Genomic DNA, 24,528 nt, shown 5'->3' on the forward strand with positions numbered 1-24,528 from the left:
GTGTGCATTGCCTCAAATTCTCAGTGTAACAGTTTAAGGTGCTTCTCCATGTTGAAGTTCTGTTTTCTGTCACATGGAACCCCTGTCACCCATGTGGGAGACCCTGATGGAGTTTGGGGCTCCTTGCTCTGGCGTGGTGCAGGCCTGGACATTGTGCACATTTTGGGGAGTGAATCAGCAGATAAAATACCTCTATCTGGGAGGGCCGGCGCTGTGGCGCATGGGTAAAGCTGCTGCCTGCAGTGCCAGCATCCCATATGGGCGCCAGTTCGAGTCCTGGCTGCTCTACTTCTGACCCAGCTCTCTGCTGTGGCCTGGGAAAGCAGTAGAAGATGGCCCAAGTCTCTAGGCCCCTGCACTCATGTGGGAGACCTGGAAAAAGCTCCTGACTCCTGGTTTTGGATTGGTGCAGCTCCAGCCGATGCAGCCATCTAGGGAGTGAACCAGTGGATGGAAGACCTCTCTCTCTCTCTCTCTCTCTCTCTCTCTCTCTCTCTCTCTCTGCCTCTGCCTCTCTGTAACTCTGTCTTTCAAAGTGTGGGGAGCAACCCGGACTGGACTGAGTTACTGGAATTAAGACTTATTCTATGCATCTGCTCTCCCACAATATGGCGCTGGGAGAGGAGAAAACAGATTCTACGCAGCTGCCTCTTGCCAACTTGAGTGATGACCTCCAGGAGCTGATCCTGCTCCTGATTGGAGGAGAGCAGCGTACTTGGCGTGTGGGTAGCAGAGTTGGGATTGGTGGAAGAGGACTATAAAGGAGGAGAGAGACAACATGCACCAGGAACATCTAAGGGGAACATCTATCTGAAGGAACACCTGTGCAGCCCCCGAGAGAGCCGGCCGGCGGTGTGCCGCTCCCCCACGGAAGTGGGGAATGTGGCGGGGGGAACCGCCCTTCCACGGAGGTGGAAGGGTCGGTAGCCAACCCGGGAAGAACCAGCAGCAAACCCGGGGAGGGCCGAGCAGACAAAAGAACAGCGCAGGGTCCTGTGTCGTTCCTCCACGAAGAGGGGGAGCGACACAAAGAAATAAAATAATTTTTTTAAAAAAGCTCTACCTGTATCTCTCCCTCTCTTTATAACTCTGCCTTTCAAATAAATTAAATAATTTTTAAAAAAATACTGCAAGTTATGGACATTTGAATCATTAGTTATAAGGAAGTTTTATTCCTTGCTGAAGGTTTGATCATTTTGTTGTGGCCAGGTTGGGCCTAAATTCCTATTCTAGGCTCTTGCCTCTTACTTAGAGAAGCATTCTAAGCACAGGTACAAACACTATGTGCAATGTGATAAGGTTTACAAAGTGAGGAAAACACACATGCACACGAGGGCATTGTTCAGGGAGAGTGGGCCAGGAAAGGAGAAGAGAGATTTTCATAACCTGCTCGCTCTGGGTCCACATGGAGAGACAGAGAGCACACCCACTCCCATGTAAAGGCTTCTTATGTGTGTGTTTGTGTGTATGTGTGTGTGTGTGTGTGAGAGAGAGAGAGAGAGAGAGAGAGAGCCCTCTCCCCTTTACCACGCTTCTTAAAGAGCTTAGAAAAGGGGAGTGGTTACATAATACTGCCCCCAGGTCCCAGGTAAGAGGAGGTACATCCTGGGGAAGGGGTTATCTGATTGACTGGTGGGTGGTTAGGATTACATTGGGTGGAGATAGGGATGCGTGGCTTCCAGCTCATGACCTTAATCTAGCTATCCCATATCAGTGTTAGCCTATAAAATTGACAACAGAGAAATTATCAGGAGAACATTACAGCATGAGAGTCATACATAATGTGCATCTCAAAGGCAGGCCTGGTGGTTGAAGGTTATCGAGAGCTAAACAGGATAGGGGCTTGGGCTTCTGGGGGGTCAAGGAGGCTGGCGCGGGCTGTGGAAGGTTGCAGAAGGAGATGCACCGCAGCAAGGGGGGCTGGTGCCTGACTCCCCACTCCAGTCTTCCTGTGAGAGCTTTCCAGGAAGCAAAGTGATTGCAGATGCAAAGGCCAGTTTACAGCCACCAGTGGAGATTTCCTTTACAGATATGAATTCTTTTACAAATGAGCAGCTTGTCACAGTATTCCCCTGTCTGAAGAGGTCTGCAGTTTCTCTGAATAACCAACTTGAGTATAATGCATTTATCTCAAATACATGTATTGCGGGGTGCCATATTTTGGGGTCCGATGGAGTCAAACCATGACTTACATTTTATGATTCTCACCAAATCCTGTAGGAAGGCTCAGAGAAGATCAGTCCTTATTCCAAGCCTCTCGAGCTCATATATAATTTTTAATTAATGTTTTAATTTTCCTGAGCTGCTTAAAAGAGAAGACAGACTTCAGATTCTTACAATTTAAGAATAACTTCCAATTCTCACTTTGCATCAGTTTTCTACCACCACATTGCAGTTCCTGAGGTTTGGGTGGTTACTGTACTGTAAAAGTTAAGTGGAAACAAAATTAAGTCAAGTAACAGCGGATTCCCAGCAAGCTGATTTTTTTTAGCTTGACTCCATTGTGCGCAAGGCACCTTGGGAGTTGTAGTCTCTATGCATAGCGAGCTGTGGCCGGAGGACGCACTGGGGCCCAATCAGCAGAGAGCCAACTTGCTCTCGGGCAGCGATTGGCTGAAAGTCAGCGGCCGCCCGCCCCGCGGCGGCGCCGCGCTGTCTCGGGTAAAGGCTGCACCCGGGCCCGGCGGGGTGGTGTCTGTGCTGTCCTGTGCGGGTGTTCGTGAGACTCGGCTGTGCGGCCATGGCAGAACCGCAACCTGCGTCCAGCGGCCTCACTGACGAGGCCGCCGCTAGCTGCTGCTCCGACGCGGACCCCAGCACCAAGGTGGGTACACAATCTGGTTCTCCCACGCTGTAGCCCCGGGAGAGAGCGGATTCCCGGGCTCAGACGGAGCCGGGCTGGGCCCAGGTTCGAACTCTGTCCGGCCTCCGCTGCAGGTCCGCCGGCCGTGGACAGACGGGAGTGGGCTGGGAGGCGGGCTCATGGTGTCTGTGGGCGAGAATCCGTTTCTTCAGGTTGTTTCAAAACCTGCGGCCCTACTGGCAGTAACTTGTTTATTTTGGGACAGTAACTGGAAGCCAGGCCAGCTCAGGGTCAGGTTCCTCGTCCGTGGGTGTGTGTGTTCGCCGGGTCAGTCACCGAGGCCAGCTTCAGAACTCCCTGCAGCCCTAAGTGCCAAGATCCCTGCCTAGGGGCGAGCCTTGAGACGCCCCATATCGGATTGCGGGTTCGAGCCCCAGCTGCTCGGCTTCTGATCCAATTCCCTGCTGTGCACACCTGGAAGACCAGCAGACGAAGGCCCAAGTACTTGCGTCCCTGCCCCTCACGTGTAGTTGCTGGCTGAACCAGCGGGTGAAAGATCTTCCACCATTTCCCCATCGCCGGCTAACCCTCCCTGTCGCGTTTTTTTTTTTTTTTTTTTTTTTTTTTTTTTTTTTTTTTTTTGACAGGCAGTTAGACAGTGAGAGAGAGAGACAGACAGAAAGGTCTTCCTTCCGTTGGTTCACCCCCCAAATGGCCGCTACGGCCAGCGCGCTGCGCCGATCCGAAGCCAGGAGCCAGGTGCTTCTCCTTGTCTCCCATGGGGTGCAGGGCCCAAGCACTTGGGCCATCCTCCACTGCACTCCCTGGCCACAGCAGAGAGCTGGACTGGAAGAGGAGCAACCGGGACTAGAACCCCGGGGTGCCGGCGCCGCAGGTGGAGGATTAGCCTAGTGAGCCGTGGCGCCCTCCATGTCGCTCTTACACGTAATTTTTTTTTTTAAAGCTCCCTGCCTATGTCAGGCCCTCCTAGCTTCTGTCATTTTTCAAGAACCGTCCAGACTCCAGCTTAGCTGCTCCAAACCAGGGTCACCACACCCCGGATTTCCCTCTTGCCTGGCTGTTGCCCCCTGACCACAGTTCTGCCCTCCTTGGGGGAGACATGACACATCTGAAGGGAATCTTAGAAATTCCTGCTCTTACCCTCTCCTTTTCACAGTGTGACCCAGGAAGAGGCATGAGCTGTTGCAGATGAGGGCTTTCACTTAGCAGGCATGTCTGTACTACGCCAGCACCACGCGCTCAGGTGTGGTGCTTCCCTGCCTGTCCAGGGAAGACGCAGCAGCGGCCGCTGGGGTTTCCAGTGTAGTCGTCAGTATCCGGGCTTGAATCTGGGCTCTGTGCAGCTCTCTGAGAGGTGCAGGTCGGAGCCTTTGGTCCTTGCTTGCTCTTGGCCTTGGGGGCAAAGAGTCAGATGCCTGTAATTGCTGAAGCCTTTGGTTAGCACCTGATACTTGGCTTAGGAAAAATATTAGTCACAGCAAAATTAAGGGAGGTTTGAAATACACGCGCACATACTTGTACACACGTACCTTGCAGTATACTCCTTAATACCGGATTATTTCATATAATATAGATTGAATCATTTAGTATAAGTTAATTTACCAAATAACTGGGGATTGTATATACTGGATTATTTCAAACAAGTGAAAAGGATTTTTTTTTTTAAGATTTCATTTTAAGCTCAAATTTTGAAATCATTATTATTCAGACAAGGTCCTATGTCATCATGAACCAAAAGGATTTTTCTAAAATACATTAAACACATTTCCTTACATCTTTATTTATAGTCTACATCATCTGAGTTTCTCTTGATGGTTTGGAGTAATCATTTTTTGAGATTAGTAAATTTAGGCCCTGGAAATACTGTATGGAGAAACAGCATGGAATAATAGCGCCTATATATTAAGTGTGCCAGCTCCTGGCTCGGTGCTTTAAGTAGATTGCTTCATTTAATCCTCACAACAACCCTGTGAGGAAGGCATAATTATTATTTCCATTTTACAAACATGGAGATTCCAGCACAGAGGTGTTGAGCAGCTTGCCTATGGGAGGTCCATTCTTCCAGCTTCCACCCGTTTCTGCTTCTGGGGTACAGAATCGAGCAGAAATTTTGGAATCTTCCATGAAGAAAAAATTAAAAACAGAACAAAACAGTGCATTAAATTCAGCTTGATTGCTGTTGACCCACTGTGTGTAAGAACATGGGATATAGTGACATCTCTTCTCCCAGCATAGCCAGCTGGAACCTAGATGGACCTGGGTTTAATGTGCTGTTGAAGATGTAGGCATCCCAGGAGCACAGAGGCGGTACAGGTTTTCAAGGGTAGCATCAGTGGTGTGGCGGATGCACAGGGTATTTGGATTTTGAAGACTGCATTTGAACCTTCACTGCTACCGTTGACTGCAGTGATCTTGTCAGAGCAGCTGGGCTGAGTTTGTAGAAGGAACGTAGAGATGTCTCAGAGAGCTGCTTTTAGGATAAAAAGAGATGAAATATATTATACTCTACAACTCAAGGGTACGTTTCAGCTGTGGGGGTCAAGGAGCACCTTATGTACAAGGTGGTGTCCGACCTGTGCCTTGGTGGGTAGACAGGACTCCAGCAGACAGAGGGCATTCTAGGGGAAGGGATGGTAGACATGTAAAATACGTGGCGTGTCCTGGAAGGTTAGTTAACCATTTTCGGTTGAATTTCAGGTTATCTAAATAGTAGAGACGGCCAACATGGCACGTTGGAGCCAAGTCCTGGAGAGAATGTGTGTAATATCTAAGGGAGTGAGATTGTGTCTAGCTAGTGGGGAACAAGTTAGGATTTCAAAGCATTCTGTAGGGTGGACAGCATCTGCACCTGGAGGTGATGAGACCACTGAAAAGCTCTTTCAGGAGTGGATGTCTGGCCTAGTGGTTAAGACTTGATTCTCATGTCACAACATCTGAGTTTGATCCCCAGCTACAGCTCCTGACAGCAGTTTGCTGCTAATGCAGACTCTGGACAGCAGCAGTAGTGGCTGAAGTCATTGGACTCCTGCCACCCTCGTGGGAGACCTGGATTGAGCTCCTAGCTTCCAGTTTTGGCCTTAGTCCAGCCCTGGCCATTGCAGGCATTTGAGGAGTGAACTAGTAGAGGGAGTGGTGTCGGTCTGTCTCCCCCCACTCCCATCCTTGCCTCTCAAATTTTAAAATGAACAACAACAACAAAACCTGTTCCAGAAGATGAGAGTCTGACGTGGAATGGGAAGAAGAGCATTGGCATAAAGTCAACTTATTGGCCAGCGCTGCGGCTCACTAGGCTAATCCTCTGCCTGTGGCGCCAGCACCCCGGGTTCCAGTCCTGGTTGTGGCACCGGATTCTGTCCTGGTTGCTCCTCTTCCAGTCCAGCTCTCTGCTGTGGCCCGGGAAGGCACTGGAGGATGGCCCAAGTGCTTGGGCCCTGCACCCGCATGGGAGACTAGGAGAAGCACCTGGCTCCTGGCTTCAGATCGGCGCAGCGTGCTGGCCATAGCAGCCATTTTGGGGGTGAACCAATGGAAAAGGAAGACCTTTGTCTCTGTCTCTCTCTCTCACTGTCCACTCTGCCTGTCAAAAAAAAAAAAAAAAAAGCTTATTTATTGGTCATTTGCATCTTCATTTATGAAAGCAGACCAAAGAATGCACAGCTGCTCCACATCTTGGGCAGTCTTACTTGGCTGACTTTCTTCAAAAGTCCATACTCCTTCGAGTGGTTATCTCAGAAGATCATTCTTCTTCCTGTGTTTGCCATTATTTCTAAATTACCACTACCAGTGTGTTCTCACCTTAATCTATAGATATAGGTGTATGTTTGTTTGTTTATATATAGTGCCACTGTTCCATCTGAGTGGTAGGGAATGGGGTCAAGGAAAATTTTATGATAGTGACACTTGAACCGGGTTTTACCAGATAAAGATGTAGCTGTGTAGAATTGGTTGCAAGGGGAGATGAGATAGGAAATGGAAAGGAGGAAGAAGGACAATGGCCAAACTACTGGTTGACTGTTAATGGACAGAAAGAGTCATAATATACGTAAAGGCACAGTGAGAAAATGAGTCAGGAACCTACAAGTAATACAGTGAGACCGACAGTCTGGAAGCTAGTGGGAGCTGAGGGCCGGGTGCAGGAAACAATCATTGGGGGTACTTAGAGAAATCCGAGAACTCCCATTATGTTCATTTGGTTTTTTGCACGCTATAAAGATTTATATTTGATAAATGTGTTTTATGATGTATATGTTATACTGGCATTCTATTATTCATGTATATAATTCAAGTAAACATACATTCATTTGGGGTACATGCTTTTTTTTAAGTGATAAGGATATGAAATAGCAGATGTCTGAAATAACTAATAGGGGAATAGTGATAAAAGGTGTTAGAGAAGTATACAGCAATCATATGTGCTTACTTTTGGAACTTTCTCCCCAAAACATTGAGATTGCTGTGAGACAGAGATAGATCCTACCTGCTGCTTTATTTCCTAAATGCCCACAGTGGCCAAGATGGGGCCAGGCTGAAGCCAGAAGCCAGGAGCTCAGGTCTCCCACATGGGTGGCAGGAACCCAACTACTGGAGCCATCACTGCTGCTTCTCAGGGCCCATATTAGGGAAGCTGGAGTCAGGAACCAGAGTCAGGCTTCAAACCTGGTACCCTGATGTGGGACACAGGCATCTTGATGGGTATCTTAACCACCAGAACAATACCTACCCCTAAAAGACTGGTTTTATTTTTAAAGATTTATTTATTTGAAAGGCAAAATTACACAGAGAGAGAGAGAGAGAGAGAGAGAGAGAGAGAGACCTGACATCCTCTAGTTTACTCCCCAAAGGCCTCAATGGCCAAGGCTAGACCAGACCAAAACCAGGAGCCAGGAGTTTCTTCAGGGTCTCCCACATAGGTACAGGAACCCAAGCACTTGGGCCCCTTTCTGCTGCTTTCCCAGGTGCATTAGCAGGGAGCTGGATTGGAACTGGAGCAGCCAGAACTTGAATCAGTACCCCTGTGGGATGCTGGCATTGCAGGTGGTGGCTTAACCTGCTACACCGTAATGTTGCCCTGAAATACTGGTTTTGTAAAAATTTTTTTATTTTTATTTTATTTGAAAGGCAGAGACAGACACATTGAGAGGGGTGTTCTATCCAGTAGTTCACTTCCCAAATACCAACAATAGCCAGGGGTAGGAACTAGCCCAGGTACTCAGTCTGGGTTTCCAACATGGGAATCAGGGACCCAAATACTTTAGCCTCTCAAGTCTGCATTAGCAGGAAGGTGGATCAGAAGCAGAGACACGACTTGAACCCTGTCCACTCCAGTATGGGATGCAGGCATCCCAAACAGCATCTTAGCCACTGCACCAAATGCCCACCCTGGAAGATTAATTTTTAACCCAGAAATGACAGAATTTGGGTTTTCATTATGAGAAGATTATTCTGAATTGCATTCGTGTAGGCCTGCATGAAGCAGAGAAATGGTAGTCTAGGCAGGAAGTAGTAAAGGCATGAGCAGAGTTATGATCATTAGGAAGGCTAGGAGGAGGTGGATTCCAGAAAGATTTGAGTAGTCAAGACATTGGATTGGATCCTGGAAGAAGTGTGTTGAAGGAGGAATCAGAGAAGACCCCAAGTGTCTGCTTTGGCTGATGGGCAGCTGCGGCATTCCCTGTTGGAAATAGGAAGAAGTGTTTGACTGTAATGAATCTGGTGTTTCGACCCAAGTGGAAAAGACAAGTCGGTGTTAGATTCAGGTCCAGGGCTGAGGTTAGAAGTATGAGCTGGCATGGCTGGCACCGCGGCTCACTAGGCTAATCCTCCACCTGCAGCGCTGGCACCCCGGGTTCTAGTCCCGGTTGGGGCGCCGGATTCTGTCCCGGTTGCTCCTCTTCCAGTCCAGCTCTCTGCTGTGGCCCAGGAGTGCAGTGGAGGATGGCCCAGGTGCTTGGGCCCTGCATCCGCATGGGAGACCAGGAGGAAGCACCTGGTTCCTGGCTTCGGATTGGCGCAGCACGCCGGCCGTAGTGGCCATTAGGGGAGTGAACCAACGGCAAAAGGAAGACCTTTCTCTCTGTCTCTCTCTCTCTCTCTTACTGTCTAACTCTGCCTGTCAAAAAAAAAAAAAAAAAAAAAAAAGAAAAGAAAAAAAGAAGAAGTATGAGCTGGCAAATGCAAGCCTGGGATTCAAAGGCAGTAGTCATTGGTGTATTTCATTGTAATAGCAGCAAGAAGAACAATGGTTAAGTAGCTTGCTCTGGGCTGGGCATAATGGAAGCATTTTCATGCATTATCCCTCTTCAACTCAGCTATAGGAGCTAAGAACAATAATTATCTCTACCTAAGATGTGGAGACTGACGTTCAAGGAACATAATGATTTACTCAGTCTCAGTGGTAGAGCCCACATTTGAACCATATTGCCTCAAAAATAATTTCTCTAGTATTTGGGTTTTTTTTTTCTCCTTTTGCATGAAAAATGAAAGGCCTCATGCTACCAAAGGCGTCTCGGATTCCTCTCATCTGTTTGTTAGGGCAGATTGACATGTGTGTTTACTGATATCCAGTAATTTTTAAATTTAAAAATTTTTTCTTTGTGCTTCTTACTTGTTTCTGTGTCCCTTGTCTGTGGAGTCCTTATACAACTTGAAGTATGTTATTGGATTAGATCAAATAAATAAATATAAAGGGGATGGCAGGATTATTTTCTGGAACAGTCTGTTGCCTTCTGACATACATTGGATCAGGGAAGTAGCACTAGAAAAATAAAGATAATAAGCTGAAAAATGTATCCCACCATACTGAACATTAACCGTGGGCCCCAGTTGTCACACAGTAAAACTGTTTTGTTCCCTTCAAGGTACAATTTCATTTACAAAGTGATCTTTACCTGAAAGTACTTGAAAAGCTGATGTTATAAAGCCAAGAAAAACCAAAATTTTATTCATTTTTGTTTTATGTCACCTAGGGATAGAATTAACAAGTCTTTTCCCCTTTTATGAGAATTTGATTGTTAACTCTCTAGCCATGCTTCTCAGGAAACAAAGAAAAATGGCATTTTGTTACTAGGTAATATTGCTTATTTTAAAAATAATCCCATTGAGAAACTGCCTCTGTAGAAAGGGAATTAGAACTCGCTGATAGGAAGGCTTAGCTCTGGGCGTTCCTGAGTGCAGCGACTCTTCACTGTCCCTCGGGCAGATTCTGCCAGCTGTGCCTGTGCGGTGGCTCCTGGAGTTCCTGGCCAGGGCGGTGCAGAGGGAATCTGCACTGGGGGATTCCCACTCTTGGGGGCTTTCAGAGTAGAAAGGCAAGGATGAGGTACAGGTTCTTTGGAACCTCAGACATTGAATTGAATGAAGCTCACAAAGACAGTAAGTGTTAACAGCACAAGTTTATTATAGGAAAAGAAAGTAACCGTTTTTAAGGGGGTAGAAGCAGGCCAAGGATCAAAGCTCAGACCGAACTGAGACTGAGGCCTGGAGGATAATCGGGGCTGTGATGTTACAGGAGTAGGTCTTGGGAGAGAAGCCCTGCGTGTGGTGTTGAAGTCACCTGCTGTGTAGGCCATCTGGCCGTTATCACATCTGTATGCAGCCTCTAAGTGCAGGGTTTTTAAGCTTGTAATTTTTTTTCTCAGCTTCTCCAATTAGCCCTTTTTGTCTCCTGCCTCAAGGTCGTGACTAAAGGAGGCAGAGAGAAACAGTTTAGGAATTTGCTTTTCTCAACTCCCCCAGTTAACCCTTAACTGTCTCCTGCCTCCCCCATTTATGTGTTTATGTATTTATTTGAAAGAGTTAGAGGAAGAGAAAGAGAGAGATCCATCTTCCACCTGTACCTGTGTCCCTGCCCCACTTTTACGGTTTTGTTCAGGTTGCATTGTGGGCAGGCAGTGCATGTACTGCAGGCATCCTTGGTACACTTTCAGTGTTCTCTCCCGTGAGATGTGCCCCCCCCGACACCTCCCCACAAAAAACCCTGATTGTTTCTATTCTACCTTTTTGGGGCCAGCATTGTGGCAAAGGAGCATATCTGTTGTCTAGCAGCAGGCTTTCCAGGGGACCAGAAGATCATTCAGGCTAGAAGACATCTTGTGTTCTGAATCTAGAGCATGGTATGGAAAGAACTGTCAGGTAAACAAGAAATAAATGTACAGTCCAAATTGTTTAAACATGAGATATACTTACTTTAGAGTATTTTAAAATCATAGCAATAAACAAAAGTAAATTTTAGGAACTTAATGTTTTAAAAAAGGAATGTTTCTCCAGATCATGCAAGTGTTTAACAAGTAATTGACTTTTTTGGTGATAAAAAAAAAAAAACTTGTCTGAGCATAGAAAAACCTGGTATGCTTTTAAAAAGCAGGCACTTGTTATTTAAATGTAATTTACAGCAGTTTAAAGCCTCTGTATAGGAATAATCCACTAACACTGAACATAGCTTTACTTTCTTTTGCCACGTAAGACTTTGAAGCTAACTTTAATTTTTTTTTAAAGATTTATTTATTCATTTGAAAGTCAGAGTTACACAGAGAGAGGAGAGGCAGAGAGAGAGAGAGAGATCTTCCATCCGCTGGTTCACTCCCCAATTGGCTGCAATGGCCGGAGCTGCGCTGATCCGAATCCAGGAGCCAGGAGCTTCTTCCAGATCTCCCACATGAGTGCAGGGGCCCAAGGACTTGGGCCATCTTCTACTGCTTTCCCAAGCGATTACAGAGAGCTGGATTGGAAATGGAGCAGCTGGGTCTCAAACCTGCGCCCATATGGGATGCCGGCACTTCAGGCCAGGGCATTAACCCACTGCGCCACTGCGCCGGCCCCAAGCTAACTTTAATATTCTTATATGTGCATTTAAGCATACAATATGTGACCATGTTAATAGATGATAAAATTAAAAGCTTTAACATTAGTTTTAAAATCTAATTAATTTTAATAGCATCTTAAATAAAACTATGTACTTAGCACTTTTTTTTCCCCAAGATTTATTTTCTTATTTGAAAGAGTTTCAGAGAGAGAAATGGAGAGACAGAGATCTTCCATTTGGTGGTTCATTCCCCAGATGGTTGCAAGGGTCAGGGCTAGGCAGGCCAAAGCCAGGAGCTTCATCCAGGTCTCCTACATGGGTAGCAGGGACCCAAATTCCTGGGTCATCTTTTGCTGCTTTTCCCAGGCCATTAGTAGGGAGTTGGATCAGAAGTAGAACAGCCGGGACATGCACTGGCACCCATATGGGATGCCAACATTGTTTGCAGTGGCTTTACTCACTATGTCACAATGCCAGCCCTCTCTCAACAGTGCTTTTTGAAGTTAGCATACCATGGGCATATCTTCGTGCCATTTAATAAGAGTATATTTTTTAATTTAATTTAATTTATTTGAAAGGAAGAGTTAGAGAGAGAGGGAAAGATAGAAAAAGAGATCTTCCATCCACTGGTTCACTCCCCAAATGGCCACAAAGGCCAGGGCAGGGCCAGACCAAACCCGGGAGCCAGGAGTTTCTTTTGGGTTTCCCATGTGGATGCAGGGGCCCAAGCACTTGGACCATCTTCCCCTGTTTTCCCAGGCACATTAACAAGGAGCTGGATCAGAAGTGGAGCAGCCAGGACTCAAACTAGTGCCTATATGAGATACCAGCATCACAGGCGACAGCTTGACCTGCTGTGCCACAGCACCAGTCCCTTAAATGAGAATTTTAATTTTAGTAAAATAGTAAAATGTCATTTCCTAATGAAGCTGAATGAATCAAGTGTACTTGTATGTTATGTGCTGGGACTCACAGGAGAGAAGTGGCTATGAGAATTTTCCAAAGGGAAAAAACATTTGTTTTTTTAAAAAGGCAAGGAAGCCAGGTTTCCTTTTGTCTACCTTTGATTTAGAGTGGGATGTGAATTACCTGGTATACTGGACTTGCTGCACACAGGGGCCCGTGACCAGAAGACATCACCGAGAAGAGAACCAGAGGAAGGTGTAGGTGTCAGGTGTGAGAACTGTTTCCTGGGGATTTCCATGGTAGGCTGAAAGGACAAAATTTCCTTTTCTTTTTTTTTTTTTTTTTTTTTTTGTTAGAGTAGAAGATGGTATCTTATTACAGAAAGCACTATTAATGTTGATAATTACTAGTAAGAGTTTAAAAGTGCTTAAAACATACTGTTTCTCCTTAGGATTTTTTAATGCAACAGACCATGCTACGAATTAAGGATCCTAAGAAGTCATTGGATTTCTATACTAGAATTCTTGGAATGACGTAAGTAAAATATTTATTGGCATTTTAATGTTTAAATATGAAACACTTATTGGTACCTTCATGTTTAAATACTTCAAAATGTTCATGGAAAAAATGGAATTAGAAGGTGTTTATTTTGGTGTAGGAAAAAAATCCATGCATACCAGCAGGTGTAGCTTAGTGATTAGGATGCTCAGATTCCATTCTTGACTCCAGCTGTGAATTCTTGCTTCCTGCTGATTAGACTCTAGGAGGCAATGGTGAGGCTCAAGTAGTTGCGTTCCTGACATTTGGGACCTGGATTGAGCTCATGGCTTTGGGCCAGCCCTGCCTAGTCCTGGCCAGTGTGGACATTTGGGAGTGATCCAGTGGATAGATGTCTCTCTCTATATATATCTCTATCTCTATCTCTTTATCTCTTGAAGGAATAAATTCAAAATAACATTTTTTTGCATACATGGATTTCTTGCCTTTTTTTTTTTTTGTACTAAAATAGACTTATCTCTTAAATTCTATTTTCTGTGAACTTGTTGAAGTCCCTGCATACATAATTTTGCAAATAGCAGGGAGTTTTCAGGCCCATTTTAAGACTTAAAAGTTTGTTTTCAGGAGTAACAAAGCATCTTTTGTGACTAGGCCTAGCTGGTCAGGGCTTCTGCTAAGCTCTTTTCTTCTCTATTCCAGCCAGACTCAGTGGGCAACAAAGGACCGTAATACTTGCATTTTCTCCATTCTCCCTTCTCAGAGCTGCCACCTAAATCCTTAATATGTTCGGACCCCTCTTGATGTTCTGACCACTGTTAGCTTGCTGTTTGCTTCAGGAAATGTGCAGATATGAATGGGCTTACTTAAAACTGGCCACCTATTTCATTTGTATAGGCTGTGTTCTCTTTCTACGGAACAGGAAGTATCCGCGCATTCTTAGAATCATTAAAGCATATTTATTTGCTCATTTCCCTCTTCCCCTTCCTCCAGTGCATTGAGGCAGAATTGACAAAGTATTTTTCTTTATTTCTCTAAATTACATTTGGGGCTTGGGGCTTTGGGTTTTTGGGTTTTTTTTTTTTTATAATACAGATACATAAAGAATAAAATGATCTTTAACCTACTGCCTAGAAAATCTCTATTGACTTTGAGAGAAAAAAATCAAGTAATAAGTAAATGTCTAGGTTTAGAAGATGTGACCAGTTCAGAAAAATATAAAATGTGAAGTGATCGCCTTCCTGCTATAATTCTTCTCCCTAAAGATAACTGTTGTTAACAATTCCTTATGATTCTATTAGAAGTAGTTATGTGTTCACTGGTGGTATACTTAAAGAGCAGAATGCAAACAAATTTATTGAACACCTGCTAATTGTCAGGCACTCCATGTGTTATTTCACTCAGTCTCCACACTAGACCCATAAGGAAGCTTTTATCCCCACCTTATAGATGAAGAGACAAAGTCTTACAGCGGGTGAAATCACTGGACCCAACTCAAAGTTGACACCTTGCAAAGCTGGAATTTGAACCCATCCCTGATGGACGCCATCACTGACCTTGGTTTTCGAGAACGCAAAAATAGGGCGCAACTTGACAGTGACGTGACAAGCAAGTTGCAGTGGGTTCATTTGCTTCGGTTCCCCCTCTGACTGGTCTGTAAAGCTTGGGCAGTTAGCTTTAGTCAGTGCACAGATAATTTTTCCTGATTAGAATATTTAAAGTGTTTGATTCTTTATTACAGCTTATTAGAGTAAATCTTATTTGTGATAAATCGGTACGTTGATCTCGGGGGCCGAGTTTTTAACAAAGCTGTGATACTTGAATAAAAGATTGAAGCAGAGCTCTAGAAACTTCCCACTTGCCGTGCTTCAGCCATTTGCTCTTGATTATTAACAAGGTCATCTGAGCATTTCGTCCTCTGTAATCTAAAGAAAATTATAGGAGTATGATCCTCATTCTACCTTACTCCTTGCAAAATAATTCTGTACTCTTTAGACTTACTTTATAGGCTATTACTTATGTTTTTTATTTGTTTTTGTAAATTGTATTTTGGCGTAGAGTGTTAATAAGCCTCCATTTGCAACTCCAGCATCCCTTACTGGAGTGCCAGTCCAGGTCTCAGCTACTCTGCTGCTAATCCAGCTTCCTGCTAAGGCTCCTTGAAAGGCAGCACAAGATGGGCCAAGTGCTCGGGTTCCTTTGACCCAAGTGAGAGAACAGGATGGAGTTCCTGGCTCCTGGCTTTGGCCAGGCCTAGACTTGGCTGTGTGACCATTTGCGGAGTTAATCAGTAGACAGAAGGTCTGTCTCTCTCCTTTCTCTCTCTCCCTCCCTCCCTCCCTTTTTTAAAGATTTTTTTTTTTTTTATTTGAAAGAGTTACAGTGAGGTAGAGACAGAGAGAGAGAGGTCCTCCATCCGCTCTGGTTCACTCCCCAGATGGCTGCAATGGCCAGAGCTGGGCCCATCCGAAGCCAGGAGCTTCTTCCAGGTCTCCCATGTGGATGCAGGGGCACAAGGACTTGGGCCATCCTACACTGCTTTCCCAGGAGCATTATTAGCAGGGAACTGGATCGGAAGTGGAGCAGCCAGTACTTGAACCAGCTCCCATATGGGATGCTGGTGCTGTAGGCCAGGGCTTTAACCCACTGTGCCACAGTTCCACACTCACTCTCTCTAGCTCTGCCTTTCAAATAAATAAGTAAACCTTTTTAAAAATGTGTCTATTAAACTGAATGGCATAATCTATCTTTTTCTTTTTTTTTCCTCTTTTTTTTTTTTTTTTTTTTTTAAACGGGGCAGAGCAAGGCCAAAGCCAGGAGCCAGGAGCTTCTTCCAGGTCTCTCATGTGGTTGCAGGGGCCCAAGTACCTGGGCCATCCTCCTCTGTCCTCCCAGGCACATTAGCAGGGAGCTGGATTGGAAGTGGAACAGCTGGGACTAGAACCAGTGCCCATATGGGATGCTGGCATCGCAGGCAATGGTTTAACCCGTAACACCACAGCGCTAGCCCCTGAAGATACCTTTTTCTATTTTTAAACAAATTCCATAATTCCAACTAAATTTCATTGATGAATTTAAAAAGTTTGCTTTTTGTGTGTGTTTCACTGATATTTACAGATAAGCAGCTTTGTTTTTTAAGATTTATTTTATTTATTTGGAAGGTAGAATTAGAATGAGGTCTTCTATCTGCTGGTTCCCTCCCCAAATGGCTACAAATGGGCTGGGCCAAAGCCAGGAGCCAGGAGTTTTTATCCATGTCTCCCACATGGGTGCAGGGGGCCAAGGACTTGGGCCATCTTCTATTGCTTTCCCTAGCCATTTAGCAGGGAGCTGGATTGAAAATGGAGCAACCAGGTCTCAAACTGGTGCCCATATGGGATCCCAGTAGGTGGCAGCTTTACCTGTTACACCACAGTGCTGCCAGCTGCAAGGAGATTTTTTTTCTTTGCTTTTCTCATTATACCTGTCTCTCCCTGTCTCTACACACACACACACACACACACACACACACACATACACACATCTTTTCTTAGAATTTTTTTTATTATAAAAATAAAATTTATTTAAGTTACACACAGAGTACACATTTACTTATTACATACAAATTCCACTTTTCAACCAGTAAACAATGTATAAACAGTGGTAAGAAAAGTCTTTTACTTTTTACATCCTCTAGTTGGGCTGGGTCTTTTTTTTTTTTTTTTTTTTAAAGACTGACTTATTTGAGAGGCAGAGTTAGGGAAAAACAGAGAGGTATTCCATCTGCTGGTTCATTCCCCAAATGACCAGAGCTGGACAATCTGAAACCAGGACCCTCGTGCGGGTTTTCCATGTGGGTGCAGGGGCCCAAGGACTTGGGCCATCTTCCATTGCTTTCCCAAGCCATGAGCAGGGAGCTGTATCAGAAGCAGAGCAGTTAGGACTCGAACCAGTGCTCCTATGGGATGCCAACACTTCAGGCAGAGGCTTAACCTACTACGCCACAGTGCCAGCCCGGGTCTTAGAATCCATATGCACATTTATCAGATGTGTTTTCTCCCCTAAAAGGCTATTATTGTTTAGCTGAGATTCAAGAACATTCCATGTGTAAAATGAATAAAGATTTTTTTTTCCTTTTCAATGATACTTTATCCTACATGTAGTTTTCCCACTCTTGCCTACATGCCTACTGACCTTTAACTAGAAACCATGTTATATTATTGAACATAATACTCTTCTCTATTTTCTTGTCAGGAAGCCACAATATAGAGAATATATATTTTAATTTGCCTTAGAGGAGGATACTTTGAATTGAATTAAGCCCAGCTTCCCAAATATCAGTCTGTGTAGCTAAGATACATGCAAGTGAAAAGTGATTAAGCCAATTATTTTTCCTGCACCTTATAACCACTTTAAATAATTTGAGGTAACTGTCTTGACCTGTTAGAGTCTCAATTTGTCTTAATTTGTCTTTCCTTTAATAAGCAACTTCTTTTGCCACATTTTTGAAAAGAGGTTTATATAAAAATAAGGCTCTATAAAAGGATGACTGACAATGACACAGAAATGTAACAAATTTTTGCTTGCATTTAAAAAACTGTAATAAGTGGTAATTATCTCAGAAGTCAGCAATGTACTCTAATTTAAATATTAAGTGATGTTGATTTTTAGTACAAATCAGTCTTTTCTGTTATTAATGATTCAGGCTTGTTGGTTTTTAATTTCAGGCTAATCCAAAAATTAGATTTTCCTTCTATGAAATTTTCACTCTATTTCATGGCATATGAGGATAAAAATGACATCCCCAAAGATAAAAATGAAAGAGTAGCATGGGCATTTTCCAGAAAAGCTACCCTTGAGCTGACACAGTGAGTATGAATTTTTTTGTCTTTTCCTTTTGCCTTAAATGATAAGATATTTGCCAAACTGTAGCTAACTAATGTTTATGTACTTGAACCAAAGCCTTTCAGCATCTAAAATTTTATTTTTATTATTTTACTATATTTTTGATACAGAAATGCTGTGTTTTCCTTAAAAATGTAACAAAGCCATTTGTAATAGGTACTATTTAAATTTCTGGTGGTTTTTATAATTTTAACACTTGAAAATGTTATAAAATAAATAAATCTTCCTCTCTTGCCCTTTTGTTTCTTTACCACATTCCTCTATCCTAACAACTACCAAAGCAGAATTTGTTTTGGGACAGATCATTTACTAGTGTGTCCCTTGATTCAAAACACTAGTTCTGTGACCCTAAAACAGATGAGACCGCCTCCTGCCAGTAACAGTCTCCTTAGCTATAAAATGAAGGCATTGAGATCTGGACCATGGGGCTGTTTGGAGAGTTTAATAAAATCGAAGGGATTTAGCACAATAAATGGTGGTTGGTGTGATTATCTTCATTGCTCTTATCCAGATGTCTGATTGGCTTGTCTCCTTACTCTGATGGAAGTCATGCTTTGCCGCTTTGCCCTTTCTACATTGAAAACATACTTGTTACAGCAGCATTTAGGCCACATATGCAAAGTAGCACATACACACAGTACCCTTTCACAGAGAGATTTCTTCTCCAGATTTCTGTGCTGCTGGACACTTGTAGCTTTGTTTTCTCTCTTTTTGTAGCAATTGGGGCACTGAAGATGACGAGACCCAGAGCTACCACAGTGGCAATTCAGACCCTCGAGGATTTGGTATGTTTGTATGTAATAGATACAGATTTATGTGATTCTGTATTATGTATGCATCTGTGGTTATGATAAACCTAAAACATTAATGATCTAATTGTTGTGTATATTCAGTTTGTTAGAAGTGTGGCTATTTTTATTATCCACAAATAATCTTATTTAGGAATTAATTTCAGTCTCAATCTGAGCATTCTACTTGCTCTCTCACAGTGATTTTACTTTTAAGTCTTTATTATGTTTCCAGTGGATTTTTTTAAGTAAAAAAATTATGGTTAATAGTAATCCCAGTTTCTGTTAGCATATACTCTGCCTTGGTCTAAAAGCTCTCAGTTAGGGCTGGCATTGTGGTGCAGTGGGTTAAGCTGTTTGCAACTCCCATATAGGAGTGTTGGTTCAAGTCCCAGCAGCTCAACTGCCCATCCAGATTCCTGCTAATGTCCCTGGGAAGGCAGGGGAAGGTGGCCCAAGTGTTTGGGCCCCTGCTACCAATGCAGAAGACCCAGAATAAGCCCCTGGTTCCTGGCTTTGGCCTGGCCCAGCCCTGGCTGTTGCGGCCGTTTGGAAAGTAAACCAGAGAATGGAAGATCTCTGTCTTTCCCTGTCTCTGTCACTGTGCCTTTCAAATAAATAAAATAAAACTTTTAAAAACAAATAAAATAGGGGCCAGCGCCGTGGCGCACTAGGTTAATCCTCCACCTGCAGCACCGGCATCTCATATGGGCGCCAGTTCTACTCCTGGCTGCTCCTCTTCCAGTCCAGCTCTCTGCTATGTCCTGGGAAAGCAGTAGAAGATGGCCCAAGTGTTTGGGCCCCTGCACCCACTTGGGAGACCAGGAAGAAGCTCCTGGCTCCTGGCTCCTGGCTTCAGATTGGCACAGCTCCAGCCATTGCGGCCATTTGGGGAGTGAACCAATGAAGGAAGACCTTTCTCTCTGTCTCTCCCTCTCACTGTCTGTAACTCTACCTCTCAAATAAATAAATAAATAAATCTTTAAAAAAATTAAAAATAAATAAATAGCTTCATCCTGCTACTAAATAGTCAATGCCAACAACACATATGCGTTAATGATCAATCCTTTTACTATAGATTATTTTTAGCAAATTGAACTATGCATCAGCCAATAATGGTTTATTGTAGAGAATTTATAATACATAGCAACTGTTGCATTATACTCAGCCAGTAAGTACATTGCAGATTTTGAACCTACATAACTATTAACCTGTTCTCAAGTACCTGTGTGCTGAAATAAGCAAGTTTTGGGAGCCACCAGGCATTTGAATACCCTGTGTAATTATTTATTCCTTCTCTGCTTTTTCTGGGTTGATGTTACCCAAGGTCACATTGGAATTGCTGTTCCTGATGTGTACGGCGCCTGTAAAAGATTTGAAGAACTGGGAGTCAAATTTGTGAAGAAACCAGACGATGGTGAGTGCACCACTTACTGTGTGCAGGCCCCTCTTCAGCTCAGCACCATTTATTGGTACCCACAGAGATCACCACTGGGGCAAAACCCTTTTGGTGGCAAGTAACAGAGGTCTGCTGCAGTCAGCTTAGGGAAAGAGGGGAAATTATTAGAAGACTACTTCAGTATCTTAGGGAGTGAAAGGGAGCCACAGGGCGGCTCTCCAGGGACCACAGACAGAATCTGGAGAGCCATCCAAATCTAGGCTCCCTCTCCCACTCCTCCACCCCACCGCATTCTTCGCTGGCCACCAGCTTTCACTGTTCCAGGCTATATTTGTCCATCTAAAAATAAATTCCTTAAAGTCTATTTTATCTGATATTGTTATAACTACACAAGTCTCTTTGGTTGGTAGTTGTCTGGGATTTCTTTTTTATTCTGTTATAATCTTTGTGTCTACTTATGCTTTAGGCATGTCTCTTAAAATAGCATATTTGTGGGTTTTCATGTATTATAATTGTTTTATATAGATTTGTCACTGCCATCATAATTTATTTTTCATTTTATTATATTTTATTTTTTAAAGCTTCTATTCATTTATTTGAGAGACAGGGTTACAGACAGAGAGAGGGAGAGACAGAAAAGTCTTCCATCTGCTGGTTCAGAGCTGGGCTTATCAAAAGCCCAGAGCCAGGAGCTTCTTCCAGGTCTCCCACATGGGCACAGGGGCCCAAGGACATGGGCCATCTTCTACTGCTTTCCCAGGCCATAGCAGAGAGCTGGATCAGAAGTGGAGCAGCTGGAGGCTTAACCCTCTATGCCACAGCGCTGGCCACTATTTTTCGATTTTAGTTGGAAACATTTCACTATTTCATTTTAATCTTTTAATTAAAATAAATCTTCCCAATAATAACTTACTCTCCTTTTACCTCCATCATTTTATTATTAATCCGACTGGGATATTATTGATTACAAAGTTTTTTCTTTACTTTTTTTGGGGGAGGGGATTGGCTTTTTTTTTTTTTTAAGATAACAATAACTATATCAAGGTATATTGATCGTCTTTTCTTCATGTATCTCTTGTAACAGCTTTTAGAGTTTTCCGTCCTTTTATTTAAGTACAACTGCTTTCAGGGTTTGTGAAGAAAAACTTCAGAGATTTGTATGCCTGAGAACTGTACCTTTATATATAAATGTCAGTTTTATATGAAAAATTTTAGGTTTATTTTACTTCAATCTTGAAAATTCCCAATTGATTTTTTTGCATGCAATGTCATCCTTGAAAGATTTGTATCCTTTTTTTTTTTTTTTTTTTGGAAAGGCAGAGTGACAGACAGGGAAAGACAGAAAGAGATCTTCTTCCAGGGCCAGCAGTAGGCTAAGGCCCTGGCCTGTAGTGCCAGCATCCCATATGGGTGTCAGTTTGAGTCCCAGCTGCTCCTCTTCCGATCCAACCCTCTGCTATGGCCTGGGAAAGCAGTGGAAGATGGCCCAGGTCCTTGAGCCCCTGCACCCACATGGGAGACCCAGAAGAAGCTCCTGGCTCTTGGCTTCAGATCAGCTCAGCTCTGGCCATTGCAGGCATTTGGGGAGTGAACCAGCGGATGGAAGACCTTTCTCTCTCTCTGGCTCTTCCTCTCTCTGTAACTCTTTCAAATAAATAAAATAAATCTTAAAAAAAAAAAAAGAAAAAGAAGAGATTTTCCATCCACTGGTTCACTCCTCAGATGGCTGCCAAGAACCCCATCCTGGTCTCCCACTTGGGTGGCAGGGACCCAAGCAGTTGGGCCATCCACCGCTGCTTTCCCAGGCACATTAGCAGGGAGCTGGATCAGAAGCAGAGCAGCTACCACTCAAACCGGCACTCTCATATGGGATGCCAGCAGGGTGGGCAGTGGCTTACCCACTGAGCCACAGTGCCAGCCCCTGTATTCCTTTTTGTTTTATCTTCTACTTTTATGTCTTCTTTCTGGAAGACTCTGTCAAACAGGTAACCAAATAGCTAATTTTTCTCCAATATATTTTCCTGATAATTATCTGTTTTATTCTCAGTCTGTTACAATTTTCACCTCTAATTTTTGCTGGATTCTTTTAATTTTTTTTATTCTTGTTCCATATTTGTAGTATTCCATACTGCTCATCACTTTTACATATTTTAGTAGTTCTTGGACCATCATAGTATTTCTTCTATTTGAATCTATAATCCATTAGTTTGATGTTTTGTTTTTTTTGTTGATGATTTTAAGATTGATTTGGGGACCGGCATTGCAGCTCAGTGGCTCAAGCCTCTGCCTGCAATGCTTGCATCACATATTGGAGCACTGATTCCTATCCCAGGCGTTCCACTTCTGATCCAGGTTCCTGCAAATGTGCCTGGGAAAGCAGCAGAGGATGGCCCAAGAGCTTGGGCCCCTGCCACCCATCTGGGAGACCCGGATGATGTTCCTGGGTCCTGGCTTCAGCCTGCCCCAGCCTCAGCTGTTGTGGCCATTTGGGAAGTGAATGGAAGATCTCTGTAATTCTGCCTTTCAAATAAATAAATAAAATACATCATTTTTAAGAAAAGGGAGGAATGATAGGGAGATGGTTGATCCACATTAGCCAGACCTGTTTTTCTCAGTTCCTACAAACACAGGCGTTGTATACTGCCTGTTTACTCCCAGAAACATCTGAACTAGTAGTTTCAGAGCCTCTGGGGAGAGCTAAATCTACGCTCCTCTGTTTATTCTCCACTATGCTGTATCGCTTTCTGGTCCAAACCATGACTACATCCTACCACACAGAAAAGGTTAAAACAGTAGTCACCCCTCCCCCACCCATTCCTGCCCCAGTCATCACTCCATGTTTCTCACTTTTATTTCTCCATTTTCTATCTGTATACCTCTGGGTTTGACTTTGGGGAAAGAACCCAGAGGTAGAGGTCGAACCAACTCAGCATCTTGACCCCAAAATAAATTTCTCGGGTCGTATTTTTCCATTTAAGCAAACAACTCTGACCTAGTAGGCTCTCCATCTCAGGGACTAATTCCTGGAAGAAAGAATCTGCTTGGCAGGGCTTGGGTTACCTGGTAGAGGGTTTTAAAGGATTTGTGTAATCCAAGCTCCTGGGTCTTCTGATGTGTGGGTAAACCATGCTACCTGCTCCCTTGAGCATCTCTCTACTTCCTTTTTGTTCTTTAAAATAAGGCAGTTTCTATGACCTCTGAAGTGCTATCATGAAGGTGAGATTAATACCGAATACCTAAAAGATGGAGCCAGTCCAACAGTTTATTTTAGAGGGGCTGGTATCCACCTATGGGTAGAAGACACCCATTTTAGCCTTTATGAAAAACATGGATTTGGGCAACACTAACAACATAGAATTTCTTAGAATTAAAGGTGTAAACAAAATAATTTATCTCATTAAAATTTCTGAGGTTTCTTTTTTCGTTTTCCAATAAGGAAAATTTTCCTTTTACAGGTAAAATGAAAGGCCTGGCATTTATTCAAGATCCTGATGGCTACTGGATTGAAATTTTGAATCCTAACACAGTCACAAGTATCATTTAATCGTGTGGGAATGGTGCTCTGAGACGGCAGTGAGACGGAGATAAGAAAGAAAGCAATGCAGTTCGAGATGCTCAGATTCCAGAAGGCTCTGGGACTGATGGATCATTGCCCCAATTCAACTTTTTCTTCATTTTATGTCCTTGGATGTAGTCACGTGACTTGACTTGTTGGGTAATAATTAGAACAATTCCCTTCAGAAACTGCATTTGCCTTCTTCTGTCTCCTAAATACTGCTTCTCTTAAAATCTTCCTGTGCATCATTTAAAAAACATTTGCCATGTTTTTGTTGTAGTTATCTTCTGGGGTTTCAGTTCCTTAGGAATAGCTTTTCATGATGGAAAGTAAAGAACACTGAACAAAAATGGAACTTCATGCATACTTCAAACCCTGTGAAGTGTTTGTTTTACAAAGGAGAAGATACCCGTGAGAGCAATTCAGAATCATGCTGACAAAGATACTGATGGAAAAACTAATTTCTTTGTATTTATAAAGTACTCTCAGGATTCAAGGACTAACCTCCTTTATTTGGGAACGGGAAGAGAAGGGACGAGGCTGCAGCATACTTTATCTCATTTCACACTCCCCCCAGTCCCAGGAGAAAGCTAGCAGAGTAGACACGAAAAATAATTTCATGACTTGCACACAGTATAACTAAGCTCAAGAATCCAAGATCTCACCATCATTGTTAGTATTTGGATCAGGCCTCAAAATTGGCATCTCATAGGGCCTCCTCCACTAGTCCTCCCCTGTGAAGCCATCTTTGAGTTTGATCGTGGCGCTCCTGGCTCCTGGGGCTAAGCAGCATGGCGAGGGAGAAAGCAGTAGAAGTCGCCAGCATGAGACATATCACAGACACGGTTACAACTGCACAAGCGATGCTGATGTTAC

At 43.7% G+C, this 24,528-nt stretch overlaps 1 protein-coding gene, 1 long non-coding RNA gene and 1 other non-coding gene across 6 annotated transcripts; 1 reads left to right on the forward strand and 2 right to left on the reverse strand.

Moving 5' to 3' along the window:
- The first annotated feature begins 2,562 nt into the window (after positions 1–2,562).
- On the forward strand, positions 2,563–24,148 carry GLO1 (glyoxalase I). 3 transcript variants are annotated; one of them, XM_070074122.1, is made up of 7 exons: positions 2,644–2,824; positions 12,697–12,829; positions 12,982–13,064; positions 17,732–17,872; positions 18,627–18,694; positions 20,025–20,114; positions 23,552–24,148. In XM_070074122.1, the coding sequence occupies exons 2-7, from the start codon at positions 12,827–12,829 to the stop codon at positions 23,638–23,640; spliced, it is 474 nt and encodes a 157-aa protein (XP_069930223.1). In that variant the 5' UTR covers positions 2,644–2,824; positions 12,697–12,826; the 3' UTR covers positions 23,641–24,148. The 3 variants fall into 3 exon arrangements, with proteins under 3 accessions (XP_002714732.1, XP_069930223.1, XP_069930225.1); XM_070074124.1 differs by having other exon boundaries at positions 2,651–2,824; positions 12,741–12,829; XM_002714686.5 differs by lacking the exon at positions 12,697–12,829 and having other exon boundaries at positions 2,563–2,824.
- LOC127493374 (small nucleolar RNA SNORD107) lies at positions 4,491–4,557 on the reverse strand. The gene has a single exon (XR_007923426.1). It is a non-coding gene; the product is annotated as a small nucleolar RNA SNORD107 (small nucleolar RNA).
- Positions 10,203–13,933, reverse strand: LOC103349754 (uncharacterized). Of its 2 annotated transcripts, XR_011388688.1 has the most exons (5): positions 13,765–13,933; positions 13,208–13,290; positions 12,714–12,834; positions 10,819–10,925; positions 10,203–10,504 (listed from the first exon to the last, which is right to left on the reverse strand). It is a non-coding gene; the product is annotated as an uncharacterized lncRNA (long non-coding RNA). The 2 variants fall into 2 exon arrangements; XR_011388689.1 differs by lacking the exon at positions 12,714–12,834.
- Positions 24,149–24,528: the final 380 nt, after the last annotated feature.

The sequence above is a fragment of the Oryctolagus cuniculus genome, chromosome 5 (assembly GCF_964237555.1).
Source record: "Oryctolagus cuniculus chromosome 5, mOryCun1.1, whole genome shotgun sequence".
NCBI lineage: Eukaryota > Metazoa > Chordata > Mammalia > Lagomorpha > Leporidae > Oryctolagus > Oryctolagus cuniculus.